This window comes from Lycium ferocissimum, chromosome 10, assembly GCF_029784015.1.
Source record: "Lycium ferocissimum isolate CSIRO_LF1 chromosome 10, AGI_CSIRO_Lferr_CH_V1, whole genome shotgun sequence".
Taxonomy (NCBI): Eukaryota; Viridiplantae; Streptophyta; class Magnoliopsida; order Solanales; family Solanaceae; genus Lycium; species Lycium ferocissimum.
Window position 1 is genome coordinate 23,241,638 of NC_081351.1, and position 15,190 is coordinate 23,256,827.

The window sequence follows — 15,190 nt, forward strand, 5'->3', positions numbered from 1 at the left end:
ATAAATGAAAGGTTTTTATTGTGGTTGGAATTGAGGAGCGGGGGAAATGAAAAAGGACAAAGAAGATATTGAACGACGACTGACATGACACAGTGAGAAGTTGAAAAAGATAGGGCGTGTGCATTATTCGGATTAAATTGAACGGAAAAGGGTTAAGAATATCTTTAAATTATGCGAAATTGAAGAAAACTGCCCTCCGTCAATAGTTAGGTCCAAGAAAATACCCTCGTCATTAATAGTTTGGTCTAAAAATGTCTCTATCATTACTTAAATTGATTTCAAAATGTCCTTTTTCTAATACACATATTATTTCTTTTCTTTTTAAACACATTCTTTTTCTAATAAAAGTATCGTTTTTAAAGAACTCTTTCTTGTTTTTTTTTTTTTTTAATTTGTTTAATTAAAAAATATGGGAAGTAATCTTTTTCTTATTAATCTTGTTTTATCAACTAAAATAGAATAACCCCGCGTACCTTTTTAATTGATCATTGGTCATATGTAAAGAAGATCATAGTAACTCCATCATTCATTTTCATTTAGATAACGATTAAATTATTCTTAATAAAATAGAAAATTATTTTATTTCTTAGTCTTTTTGAATTGAAGCGGAATAAGCATTTAACTAATATCATTTTAACTATATGTAGGTTTTCCTCTACAAGTGATCTTCCTCGACAAATTCAGGTTTTTCATATCTTTATGCCTATTAAATCATTTAATTTAACAAAATTAAGCGTTTTTGTCTGCTGTTAACACAGGTAGCTAACAAAAGTCTCCATAATAACATCAAATAGTAGTAGTTTAATTTTGATATGATCAAATTAAATACTACAAAAGAAGTACATTCAACAACAATAGTACTTCATACAGACATACAGTAGCCTTCGTGCTAAACACATTGAACGCACGTTATTCTCATCCACATACTTATACTCTATTAGATAGATAGAGTAGATTGTTAACAATTTCTGGTACAAAAGCAACGGCGACGTAAGCCTTTGCATTTGCCATCAGGGAAGCCTTCAGTGTTGCAAATAGAAGCACAGTTGCTGTTTCTCGTACACAATCCTTTGAACCGTTGGCTCGCCGACTCGCAGGTCCTTGCCTCTGCAGGCCCCATCTCTACACGTAAAATTTGAGCGTTCAATCCAAAATCTTAAAGTAATTGCCAGAGCTAATGAAAGAGTTTAGGGGGTACAAGAGGGACGAATTTCCTTCGTTTTATATATTGTAATATACAAGATTAAAATTGTGATATAAATCTCGTTAGGTTCTTCATGTATTATATTTTTATATTATAAACTCTTTAAAAAATCCTTACACAATCAATGAAGGACAAGTATATATTTTCTAGCATAAATAACTATTCTCTATGTTGTGACAGACTTTTTTTTAGTCTGTCTAAAAAAGCATGGTACTTTTTTATTTAAAATAATTTAATCATATTTTATCTTTAATGACATTTAATTTTATAACTATACAAAATTTCGTATCCGATCAAAGATCATCATGTAAATATGGGAGGGAGTATATATGTGTAGACCATCTTTTCTAAACAAGACATAATAAAAGAATTAGCTCATATATAGAACTATCTAAGCACATGGAGAACCTTTCGTAGGTGAAGAATCAGGGAAAAACTTGCCAAATTGGGTATGTGACGATGGCTCTAGCATTATTTCAGGTTATATAGACCGCAGTGTAACATTTTTTTACACTATCTGGTCGCTCAAAGAATATATTTACAAATAAATCTCCTTAAAATATAGAATTTGGCATCTTGAAAATAAAACTAACTCCTATAATAGATAAAAATGATCTAACGTTCTATATAACTTAACCTTGTGATCAGGTTAGTAATATTGCGCTAAGTATACTCGTCTAAGATAAAGGGTTCAAACCTAGCTATCATAAATATATATGGTAAGAAAGAACTAGAAGAACTTTACCAGTGGCAAAGACAACCATAAGCAAGAGTAACACAGTTGCAAACAAACGCATTGAGCGCCCCATCATTTTTGTTTCACTCAAAGAAAATGGTGGGTATGAGAGCTGTAGATAAGAAAATAATTGTTAGGAGCCTATGGTAGGTATAGGGTTTTATATAGGAATTTGTTCATCACACATACTTTAAATGTGAAATGAATGTGTGGTTGAGAAGAAAGGGGGATGACTAGAAATATCTTGGTACCTATGGTCTTACATGGTCTTGCTATTACTAATAATTACAAAGCTGTCCTTTTCATTTTAGAAATAGACGTTCTAAACCATGTGTATAAATTTTATATTCTCATTTTTTTTTTTTTTTTAGATCGTCTTATTACAGAGCAAAACATTTTCCTATAGTATATGTAGGCAATGAACATATTATACGGTCTTTTATACTCAGAAGCTAATATCACAATATGAAGATGTATCACAAACCTGATGATTATTGTGGACGTTACTAAACCTGATGATTATTGTGGACGTTACTCCAAAAATGAAGGAATCTCTGGGAAGTAATATTGTTTGTTGTCTTGGTTTCAAGGAATTTCTGAAAGCAAATAATATCTCAATCTTCTAGCTGCAAAGCAAATAATACATACAATTTTTATTGCTAAAAGATCTTGTAGAAGAATAAAAAGAACAATTATTGAAAGAAATCGACTACACAATAAATACATCAAAATCCCAAAGTGGCTATTGACAATTGATTCCACGTACCCTTAATACACAAAAACTTCAAGAACAATATGTTCAATCACATATCAAAATTTTATTTCAGCTCCTCAATGTTAGTAATAATGGTTAATAGTGATTAAAAAACAAATTAACCACATCAAAATATGATGTTGCTCATTTGAGCATATTAAATTTAATTGTTATATCCACTTGCCAAATGCCATATTAATTTTCTAATGTATTATTTTAAATAACAACACAAATGATGGTCATGTTATTCAGTCATGCTAAGCAATTCAAAACAATATTTCTGATACAAAAGCTTTTTTTGCGATTTAGAATATCATTAGCCTTAATTTAGATATGTAACGAAATACATGATTAGGACTAAATGTAGAAGAGTTGAATGTTAAAAAAAAAAAAAAAAAAAAAAAAAAAAAGGAAAATAAAGATTTTCAACATAGACTAAACAAAAAATTTGAGTTAGTAAAACATGTGTTAAAACGACACAAAGAACACCAACCAAACATTTGCACAATGTCGATTTTCAGGGTAAAGGAACGCTAAAAAATTTAACACACAACATTTTTATATGAACCAAAGAAAATATGTCTAGCAGAGAGAATTAAATTTATTAGTTCCTTAAATAAAGTCTAGGCCCCATTGATTTAGACAGTCCCATTGAGTATCTCATTTATTCATTATTAATTATTTAAGAAAACCATTCACATTCAAATTTCCCGAAGCTTGCAATGAAAAAAAAATTTAACATCAGCATACATGACTAAGAATACAGAGATTTAATTAATAAAAAAACGCAAGCTATATAGCATAATTATTCTCACGAATTAACTACATGCCAGAATCCTCAACCTAATATTCATTTTAAGACATTTAGCATTATATTAGAACGTATATGACAACTAAAAAAGTATATATGCATGAAAGCTCCATTGGATATCCAAAACAGAACATGTATTAAATTTTAAGACAATTTTAGATGAAAGAACACCATTTATTTCGAAAAAAAGAAAAAAGTTAAACTACTAAACGTTAAAAAAAAAAAAAAATTAAACAAACTTTGATTCATATAAAATATTGAAATAGAAATGTAATAACGGGAACGAACGATTCAAATTCTAAACTAATTTTTTTTTGTATTAAGTAACCTAATAAATATTGTATTATGGGAATGCTCTTACCATTAAAGCTTCAAACAATACTCCCAGTAGAGATTATAAGAAAAAATTTATAGTGCAAGAAAAAACATAATGATAAAAATTTAGAAGCATAGAGATTACTACTTTAAATCCACTGATTATTGCGTTTTAAAAAATGTATATCAGCTTACTTAAGATGCAATATACTTTTATAGAATAATGTCTTTCCAAGTTGTCCTTTTAAGATACTCCATAAAGCATCACTTAATCCCTCACTAAAAACCTCACTTGGAAGTTGGAACAATTACAAACAAATAAATTCCATGCAGAAGAGATTAAAAGAATGCATGACAAAACAATAGTACTCATAGATTTAAAGGCCCCACAACCCACCCACCCCCACCCCCCACCACCAAAAAAAAAAAAAAAAGATTTTCTAGTGAGACCAAAATCTTCTCAGTTCTCGCCTTCTCCCCGGCAAGGAAGATTTAGACATACATAAAGCTCAGGAAACAAATTCTCTTATCAACGTGCATGTTCTTTTTAAAAATTTAGCGGATAACTCATACTTTTATATAAACTAACAAATGATAAATACTATCTTTGACTTCTGTTGACAATTTTTCATAATACTCCTCATAATTCTGCATCAATCATCTTAGACTCCTTTGATGCCCACAACAACCATACAAAATATAGTCATTTCGTTCAAACTTTGCCTAAACCTCCCTATTCCATAACATCATCATACTCACATTTATGTACGACATTTTAGTTGAAGCTGAATACAAATATGAACTTGAAGACAATAGTAAAATAAATATCGAATTAAATAATGACGTTACAGCATTAGTGTATGAAAAATATAAATAGTTGAGTTAGAGGTGGAAATGGGAAATGGGGAACGTGGGTGAGGCTTGGGTTGGTTGTAGTATAAGAAGTTATTTATAAATTTTAAAAACTGAATGTTAAGAGCATGCAAATTTTTAAACTGGTTATGTCACGGAAGTTGTAGTTATAAATTTGAAGGATATGCAGAAACGTGGTATTCTTGACCACTACTTAAAACTAATTGTTCAGTTTTTTAGGGTAAAACCAAAAAAAAAAAAAACACCCAAATTCAGATTTCTTTAGTTAATTATTTTTTAATTTAAAACTAATAACTACTTATAGATTTTTTTAGATTTAAAGCTAAATATAGATTAAAAGACAATAACTAATGTTTAACTAATTAACTATTTTTGTCCTAAAACTACCACGTGTCATTATCCTATGGCGACACTTGTCAAAATTTTAAGGCAAACTATCCTCTTTTTAATAATATATATAGATTGCTAAAGATGTCCTTTTCATTTTATTTCATGTGTCTTATTTTGATTGTTCATGAAGTTTGAGAATATAAAAAATGAAATTTTGTGATTGAAAGAGTATGTAAATCTACACAAAATAGATTGTGCATAAAGCATTAAATATAAAACTTACAAGTATTTCCTTGTAGTGAAAGAAGAAAAACGGATTGAACCGTGACAAAAATATGTGTTCAAGACTTGTCCAGAATTCCTTTGCAGATCTGAAATATATCACATTATCTGTTATGCCCCTTGACAGTGAATTCAAGAACAATGATGTAACCATATCATTACATCTGTTCTATGGTTAATATTCATTGGAATCTAGATCTAGTGCAGTGTATGCACTTATGATAAACACCAATTTTGTTCTTAGCAGATAGGGCAATCAGGACAGTCCTTTTCCATCAAATGGATTGTTTGCCAAAGTCATTCCTGGAGCATCAGAGCTCTGAGAACCAGTAGGAGTAGTTTCCTTTCCTGAGTAGTGTTATTAGGCATGGTTGTAAACGAATATGAATTTGATGAAGGAGATTGTTAATGCTTTTGTTCTGATACCATGAAAGATTTAATTGAGATTTGGGAAATTTTCTGCTTCTTTAATGCATTGAAAGGCAATACCTACATATACATCACTATTGAATTAAAATAAAAAAATAATCAATAATCCTATACAATTTTGTCTAATTTATATTGGCTACTAACCTATTCCTTTACAATGTACTTGTTGGAATAGAATCTTTCAATCACTATCCAGGTGTGCTTGTTTATCAAGTATGTTTGATCACGTGGTCTAAGTCATTTTATCAACTTTGGGTGGTTGTGATGAAGCCAACGGTTAGGCTGAATTTTATTTAGCTGATAAGTGATGAAATCTTTGGGCCTGGGATGAGTAAGTGTCTGAGCCCACTTTTTCAAATAGCTCAAAAGCTCTTTTCTTGTCTCTGCTCGTGACAGCTCCTTTCTTGTCTCTGCTCGTGACAGCTCCTTTGTCTTGATTCTGAAAATGAGTTTCTGTAATGATGATGGTGAATCGATATATTCTATAACGACTGGCATGACATGGTGAGAAGTTGAAAAACGAAAAAGAAAGAAATATATAGGGTGTTCAAAAAATTAAATCGAACCAAAAGATAAAAAATTGAAAAATTAAATGCACACCCCAAAACAAGAAATCCCCCTTCTTTGCTAATTGTTAGTATTAATTCTTCATTTGATTCAAATTTTCTTGAGTTTGCCTAATCTCAAATTGTGATTTATTTATAATAATACTCATAATTTTTTATTTGGAATACCAAATGTGTATCTTTATCAAGATTGTATTTAGACACAACTGTGTGATTATTCAGATAGTAATTATTGTGTAGTAATTACACAACATAGCAAATCCAAATTAATCTATATCTATATATAATATATAGCTAGACATAGATAAGGTGATGTGACACCTCTCTATGGTCAAGGATCCTATTTATCTTTTTTCTCATTTTTTTGACAATTTTTTCTATTTTTCTATTTTCTTATTGTACAAGAATAAATAAATGTGACAATTACTTCTCATCCATTCATTCCTATTCTTTAATGTAAAAATTTAAATGTCTCAAAATTTACTACTCCACTCATTCCTATTCTTTATTGTAACGAAATTTACTACACCACTCAGACAAATAAATGATGAAAGTTCAATTTTCTAAACCTTTCGTTTTCTATAACTCATGTCTTTTTGTTTTCCGTACTTGAAGAAAAAGGTGGTCTTGGATGCTTATAAGAAGACTCTGCCAAAGAGTGTTGAGTGGAGTGAGTCATGCCAACCGTAAACAGTAATAGCAACTCATAGCTATATATGTTTTGAGCTTAGATTTTGTTGAGACAATATGAATCAACCAAGGAAAAAAGCTGATGACTAATCCATCTACATATATCAAAATTCTACCTATGAGTGTAGTGTTGCCTTGATGAGTCCAAAAAATTTGGGTGTATCAAGAATATTAGAGGCATTCAAGGCTGAAGAGTAATAGGCAACACGGATTTTATTTTGATACACATGAAAAATATTTCTTGTGCTTGGAGAAATTATCTTCTTAGTATTGCCAACTGTTTTTTGTTTTTCACTTTGCCTATTTATTGTATCATACGGAATAATGAAATTAGGAACATATAGTTTGTCTTATGATGCCTCACAATCAGGGGCAGATCTCGGGGCGGGAGGATGTTCACCTGAACTCCCTGTTTACAACAAATTTTGATATGCGGAAAATAAATTGCAACCACAAACAAAAAATGAAGAAACGGGAATATTTTATTCATAAAGAGTACGGGTACAATTCTGTTTATTCCCTTGATTATTCTCTCCTAAAATTTCTCCATAATTCGAGAGTCGTTAGTAGCTTATTGCTCGAACGTATGATGATTTGGATTTGGATATGTGGACTTTCTTGGGATGTATTTGATCTCCATGAAAGGATATTGTGGATCTTCTTGAAGTATTTGGTTGTCAAGAAATATCTGGCTACATATTGACCTCTTTTTGAATACCCATGAGTTTATGGGGTATCTCTGAGATATTGATCTCTTTGTAAATACCCAAGAGTTTATGGGATATTTGAGATATAGGATTTAGGATAGAGTAGCTTCTAAGAAACCCTAACACATATTGGGCTCATCTTGTAGAGTTCAACAAAATTTCGATGCCTACAAATGCCCCCTACTTCAAGGTTTGTCGGATTGTAGGCTTGCCGAAATCGAAGACGAGATTTGAAGTAACAGTGAAGATGAAAACAGTCCCTTGCCATCCTTGTTAAATTTTCCCTCTCTAATTCGGAATGCTAAGGCCAACTGTCCAATTCACTTTTTTTAAGCATTCCGTCTTGATAATTATTTTTGGTAGCCCTTTGCCCTTTGCATATGCTCACTTTAAACAGAGATTGAAATCATCTCTCCTTTCATTAGAGCAGTAGCACTAAATCCACGTAGTACAAAACTTGATTGGACTTTAATCACATAATCATCCAAGAAACCCAATTTCCACAGAGATCTAATTAGGATAGACTTTAATTTTACTGAAAATTAGGCGTTTTAGATTTCATCCGTCAGAGTTGCTCCCGATCACGTGCGTCGTCCATCCTTGCGGTTTTGCGATTTTCATCTGAGAGAAGAGAGAAGAGATGAAGGGCAGATTTAGTCCCGCTGGGCGTGCCAATTTGTTTGCAACAAATTTTGATATGCGGAAAATAAACTGCAACCACAAACAAAAAATGAAGAAACAAGAATATTTTATTCATAAAGAGTGCGGGTACAATTCACATTTTATTCCCTTGATTATTCTCTCCTAAAATTTCTCCATAATTCGAGGGTCGTTAGTAGCTTATTTCTCGAACGTATGATGATTTGGATTTGGATATGTGGACTTTCTTGGGATGTATTTGATCTCCAATAAAGGATATTGTGGATCTTCGACCTCTTTTCGAATACCCATGAGTTTATGGGGTATCTCTGAGATATTGATCTCTTTGTAAATACCCAAGAATTTATGGGATATTTGAGATACCCTTTTAAGGCAATATGTGCCCCCTTATATAAGGTAAGCTAGGATTTAGGATAGAGTAGCCTCCAAGAAACCCTAACACATATTGGGCTCATCTTGTAGAGTCCAACAAAATTTCGATGCCTACACTCCCTCAGCCAAAAATTAGATTATATATATAAGGTGATTTTTTTTTTTAATTTTTATGTACATATATATATTTTGAATCCCTGAACATAAGACTAGAGGCTAGCTCTGTAATTTAAGGGGTTCAAAATTCACCTTGAGATTCCAAAAATTGAGTGTTTTTGCAAAGAATTATTTTCATAAATGATTTTTTCAAATAAATAAATGGAAAAAAGAAGAAGAGTCGCTCAGTGTATTAGAAGGCGTATGTATATGTCCTGGTACTAGGAAGGACATTTATCTTTTTCTCAACTTTTATCTTATTCCCCTATTTTTTTATCTTATTTTAAAGAACCTAAAAATAATCTAAAAAAATTATCAGTTATTATTATTAAGAGGTGCAGTACTCAATTCCAAAGGACAAAACTATTATAAATTCGCCAAAATCTTGAAAAAGTTGTATTTGAACTTTTGTAGTTCTAAAAGTTGTGTTGAACTCTTTTACCAATAGATTCTCTAAGAGGTAAAAAGAGACAAATAATTCAAATTTTACTGTGAAGGGTACATATAAACAACTTAACGTGTGAGTTTTGAAGGTTCTAAGCAATTCGTCAAGTTTCTTTATTTTTGTTCTTCATCCTCTCCTTTTTATAGGATTAATTAAGTTTTATATATAACATGAAGTTTCTCTCTCTTTTATGTCTTATTTATGTACATGAAATTTATCTCTTCTATCTCCATCAGATTATTTTAAAAAATTCATTCTCAAATTTTATAACCACGTGAAGCGCGAAAAAATTTACTAGTTATAAGATAATTCTCAAAAGAATCGCTTTTCTTTCTTTTTATACATAAAAAAATTAAGTTGAATAGCATGTTTCAGACTGACGTTTATTCAATTTAAATTTTAAAATCAAATAATAGCAAACAATAACAATATAGCCAGTATAATCCCATCAGGTGGGTTTAAAACCAAATAATGTTTATAAAGGTAGAATCCCTTGTATGAAATTAGGGCCTTTCACATTCCGAAAACCAATTAGCTCATCAGAATTTCATGAAAGCTAACTGCACAAAGCTCGTGAAATAACTCTATACTCACGTCTTTTGCAACTTTAATTTATTTATGCCTTAGTTTTTTTTTTTTTTTAATGGAATAGATCAAAAAGTTTCTGAACTTCTTAGCTGAATTAATTTCTTAAACGGTCATCCCAAAGTTACTCTCTCATCCCAAATTACTGTAGTGGTTCTCGAGAGTCTATTTGCTAATTTTCTTAGCTAAATTGGATTATATAAGCATTGGAAAATGATCATATAAGCGCTCTTAAGTTTAAAAGTAGGTGTGAAGTTGTCCTATATATATATTTTTTGTACATATTAAATCCTATAAATTTATCAGAATAAAGCATTTTTGTTCTCGTGCTACACTATTGAAATATGTGACAATCTCATCTAAAAGCTTAAACTATTAGACGAGATGGTTAAACACTTCAACATGGTATCAGAGCAGGCAGAGGTTGTGAGATCGAATCTCATCGTCACTCCATTATCAAAAAGAATTTCAACGTGCTTGGCACATAAAAAAAAAAAAAAAAATCAGGCTCACACGTAAGGGACTTGTTGAGAATATAATTAAATAAATAAAAATGTGTTCTCTCTAACCATTTAAACTTTTAGATGAGGTGTTCACACACTTCAACAAACAGCGTTAGCTTAAAAAAAGTCTCCATAGGAACAACAAATACAAGTACTCCATATGTCTCTATTTTTGTGACGTTCTTTCCTTTTTAGTGAGTTCCAAATAAAATGACAACAATATACACTGTATAATCTCACAAGTAGGGTCTGAGGCGGGTAGAGTGTACGCAGACCTTACCCTTTGGCTAAAAAAAAAATGACACATTTCTATATTTAGTAACAGTTTAACTTTAATATACTCATTTACCCTTAATGAAATGATTTATAGCCATACAAAAATCTTCCTTTCATTCTTATATTCCATACCCAGTCAAATACCCTCATATAAATTGGGACAAAGGAAATAGTTTTTAACATAATCAAATACTAAAAAGTAGTACATTCAACCTTAATAACAGTACTTAATACTTCGTGCTAAACATATTGAACGCACGTTATTCTCATTTCACATACTTAATTACTCCATTAGATAGATAGATTTAACAATTTCTGGTACAAAAGCAACGACGTCGAAAGCCTTTGCATTTGCCATCAGGGAAGCCTTCAGTGTTGCAAACAGAAGCACAGTTGCTGCTTCTCGTACAAAATCCTTTGAACTTTTGGCTAGGTGACTCACAGCTCCTTGCCTCTGCAGGCCCCATCTCTACAAGAAGATTAAGAAGCAACAAGACTTATAAATTTCGTTAAAAAAATATTATTCCATTTTTGATGTGTTCGGTACGAAGGAAAATGTTTTCCATGAATAATGTTTTCTGGTAAAATGTATTCGAGGAAAATGAGTGGTTTCTTACTTATTTTCTTGTGTTCGGTAGTTAAATAAAAAATTATATCTAATCTACACAAATATTATGGGAGGCTGAGATGGGGGATAGGGGAGTCGGGTGGTGGGGATGAGGGCTACGGGGTGGGGTGAAGATGAGGTGAGTTGGAGATGGGGTGGACACAGCCAATATGAAATGTCACTTGTGGAACTTGTTTTCCCTACTTCCACTAGGAAAGTCATTTTTCTCAAGTAACTTGTTTTATAGAGAAAATATTTCCAAAAATTTTGACCGATCGAACATGAGAAAATTCGAAAATAGTTTTTTTAGAAAATGTTTTCCTCCATATCAAACAGACCCTTTATGTTACTTATTTTCATGCTTAGTCTGTCCAATACATAATGATAGCTTTGATATTTAGAAATAGTTTTAACTTTAAACTTTACGTTTTACCACGAGCTTAAGTTATAGAGTATATATATTGTCTGTGTAGCAAATGTTTAACTATCAAGTCACCATTATCTGTTATAACTATCAAGTCACCATTATACATAGTAATTAGTCTGTCTTATTTTCAAAATTACATATCTCAGATTAAAGAGACTTACGTATGTAAATATCCTATGAATGGCCTCACTATATAAGAAAATATTTACACGACAACGTAACTTTAGAACATTCATAGGGTAATGCCGTAGCTAATCGAGTACTTTTAGAAGCATATGTGTGTGAAATATGGACGGAGGAGTATATGCGTTCGAGATTAGGAGTTTCATTTAGTACTGGATGAAGAATTAATATTATTTTATTTACTGCTTAGTTTCGAAAAGAGTGCAATTCTTTTTTTAGCAAATCAGAAAGAGAGTTCATACTTCATACCCTTTTTTTCATCAAGACATATTAAAAAGTTTTGGTTCACAAATCTACTAAGCAAATGGAAAAAAATAATTGTGAAAGATTGTGAAAACTAAGAAGTAAGAAAGAACAAGACAGGATTTTACCAGTGACAAAGACAACCATAAGCAAGAGTAAGACAGTTGCAAACAAACGCATTGAACGCCCCATGATTTTTGTTTCCATGTATGGTTAGACATAAATTCTTGAATAATGCAGGTACTTACCGCCAACTAAATGTTGCATTAGTTATACCGAAATTATTTTTTTATACGACCAACCAAGCGCCCTGCAGTACTAGTTATGCATGGATCATTTTTCTTAATCCTTCCAATCAAACAGTTGTATTACTTACGCTAAATTTTATATCCAAAGTATTTTTTTTCTTATCACTTTAATGAAGTAGGCTCTTAAATTTTTTGCCTCGTAAAAACGAGTTCTGTATACTGGAATATTCACAGTCAAATAACAGGGATAAAGGGAGAATAAGGATACTGAAATTTTACGTGGAAAATCCTTCAAAGAAGAAAAACCCACGATCTGAGAGGAACGGACAAATATATATTACTAGAATGAGATAATTAATTACACTCTACACTCGAGTTTCATAAAGTCCTCGAGGCTATACACTCAAAAGAAATGCCCTCTTCTGAAATATCATCACTACAAAGCCACTCAAAACTCTAAATGTTTTTTCACCAATGTTCTTCTATATGGTAATTGATGTGTTTACAAAAGAATAAGAACTTCCTTTATATAAGCGTAATCGAGTAATTTTAGGGTCAAATTAACGTATTTATCTAAAAAATATATGAATTTAAAATGTATAAATTATTACTAATTAGTTTAGAAACCAATATTCAAGGGCTAGAGTCAGAAGCAATAAATTTCAATTTTGATTATCCGCCTCTATTTTTAAGGGTGAAAAAGCTCTTACTGATGTCAATGATCACATTGACAATGTAAAAAACGTGTCTAGATTATCTCTTAAAGATTACTTCTTTTTTAACTTTTCCTTGCCAAACAAATCCTTGTTCGACAAAGCGTGGAGTTGAACAGTGCAACATTCCACTGTATAAGTATACGTTTGAAGAAAACATTGAGCAAGAACTGGAAAAAAAAAAAAAGAGAAGCTAAGGTGAAAGAAGAAGAAATTTCAGCATCGATGAAAGCTAATTACGAGAAATCATGCCAATTATTTGTCGCTTTGAACCGTAAATGAATAATGTGGAGGAATCTATGTATATGTTTTATAATTTAGGTTTATATATATAGAGATGATATCGCACATCTCGTTGGCCAAGTTTGCTATTTGTCTTTGTTGTAATGTTTTTGGTTTGTTTTCCTTATTTCTTTCACTTTATGTGCTCTACAAAGAAAATTGAAAAGTCTCTTTATTAATGTTCTTAACTGGCCTCCCTCTCTTGATCTTCTTCTCCCGGCTAATGAGTTTTACTCGTCTTTCTTTTTCTCCTTTCCTCGTTAAGTCGCCTTTAATTCCTTATTTTCGCGTAATATTTACTCTGAGAAAATAAAGATACAGTTCACGGTCACATTTATATTTCGGCTCCTCTCTGAAACACTATTAAAAATAAAGGTTTTTCCCATCAACTTTCAGTGGAAAATTTGTGCTACAAAACATGATTTTCCCACCTCATTCTCACCAAACCAGCTCACTGAAAAAAGAAAAAAAAAAGCATGGTGGGAAAAAGGTTTCATTGAAACACTAGGAAATTTTCTAATTTTTTCATGTGAAAAGATTAATTTTTAGATTTTTAATGTCCGTGAAAAATTACCACTGAACATTTTTCAGTGGTAAATGAGTAGGAAAATAGAGATTCTTTATTAGTGAAAGATTAGAGATATATCCCAATGCTACATTGAGATGATGCCGAAACAATAAGAGGAACCCTCAGCTTGACGTGCTATATAATCATGGCTTTATTGCGTGTAATATCGATGCATAGGAGACATGCTACATCACACGGCATGCAATGTGCTAATTCCATGTAATGGAGCCCATGCTAGTCTATATAGTACGTTGCTGATGATTTCATTTGAAAACTTAATCTATTAGAGACAACACATTTTAGTTTACTTAATTATATTTGATAATTATTACAATTAGTAGGTTTTAAAAGAACGGGTGGAGAAATGTATTATGGTTATGTAAATTGGCTAGGAAAGAGAAATAGTCATCAGTAGGAACATATCTTTATGTTTTTCTTAGAAAGTTCCGAAGAAAGAAGAGAGATAGACATAGGGAAAAATTCAAAATTTCAACAGAAAAAAACCCACATGTAACATCCAATAATCCAAGAAGAAGAAAAAAACATCAAACAACAACAACGATATCCAACGTATCAGAGTGTAGTTTTGTGGTAAGTGCAGGGAGAGTTTTAACAATGTCGGGTGCAGAAGCATCGGCGACGGAACCCACGACAGTGGCCGCTACGAAAACCCTCAGACTTGCAAATAGTAGCACAATTTCCCTTTTTAAAGCATAGCCCTTTAAAGCGGTGGCTTGGTGACTCACATGTCCTTTTTGCCTCTACCATCATCTTTGGTCCCATCTCTGCAAAGTTGCAAAATTAACCATATTAATCTAGATATTAGTGGATTTGTGTGTGTGATTATGATTGACACGCCCAAATCTTGGATAGTACGTAAATGTAGTGATAAATATGATGATAATGAGTATCGGAGGCGGATTTGAATTTGAATATTATAGATTCGAGTTTAAAATTATACACCAATCTATTAAATGATGCCGCTGAAATTTATTATTTGTACTAATTACTAGTGAATTTTTTAATACATATATAAGACTTGAGCCAAATTTAACAGGTTTCAAATGAATTCGTAGCTGAAGTTGTTCATCCGCCTTTGATGAATCTGGTGTACAAATGTACTCAGTTAATAACAAGTGTAAACTCATTTTTATATACCTAAAAACTACATGAAAGTACTACTCATCATGTAAGTCTAACATAGTTAATTATAATTCTTGCTCTT

General features: G+C 31.5%; 2 protein-coding genes across 2 annotated transcripts; both read right to left on the reverse strand.

Annotated features, from left to right (window-relative positions):
- Nucleotides 1-781: 781 nt before the first annotated feature.
- On the reverse strand, nt 782-2,109 carry LOC132032865 (defensin-like protein). Its single transcript, XM_059422637.1, has 2 exons — nt 1,950-2,109; nt 782-1,122 (listed from the first exon to the last, which is right to left on the reverse strand). Exons 1-2 carry the CDS (start codon nt 2,014-2,016, stop codon nt 959-961), a joined length of 231 nt encoding a protein of 76 aa, XP_059278620.1. The 5' UTR covers nt 2,017-2,109; the 3' UTR covers nt 782-958.
- An 8,755-nt stretch (nt 2,110-10,864) lies between these two features.
- Nucleotides 10,865-12,364, reverse strand: LOC132032866 (defensin-like protein). Its single transcript, XM_059422638.1, has 2 exons — nt 12,283-12,364; nt 10,865-11,163 (listed from the first exon to the last, which is right to left on the reverse strand). The coding sequence occupies exons 1-2, from the start codon at nt 12,359-12,361 to the stop codon at nt 11,000-11,002; spliced, it is 243 nt and encodes an 80-aa protein (XP_059278621.1). The 5' UTR covers nt 12,362-12,364; the 3' UTR covers nt 10,865-10,999.
- Nucleotides 12,365-15,190: the final 2,826 nt, after the last annotated feature.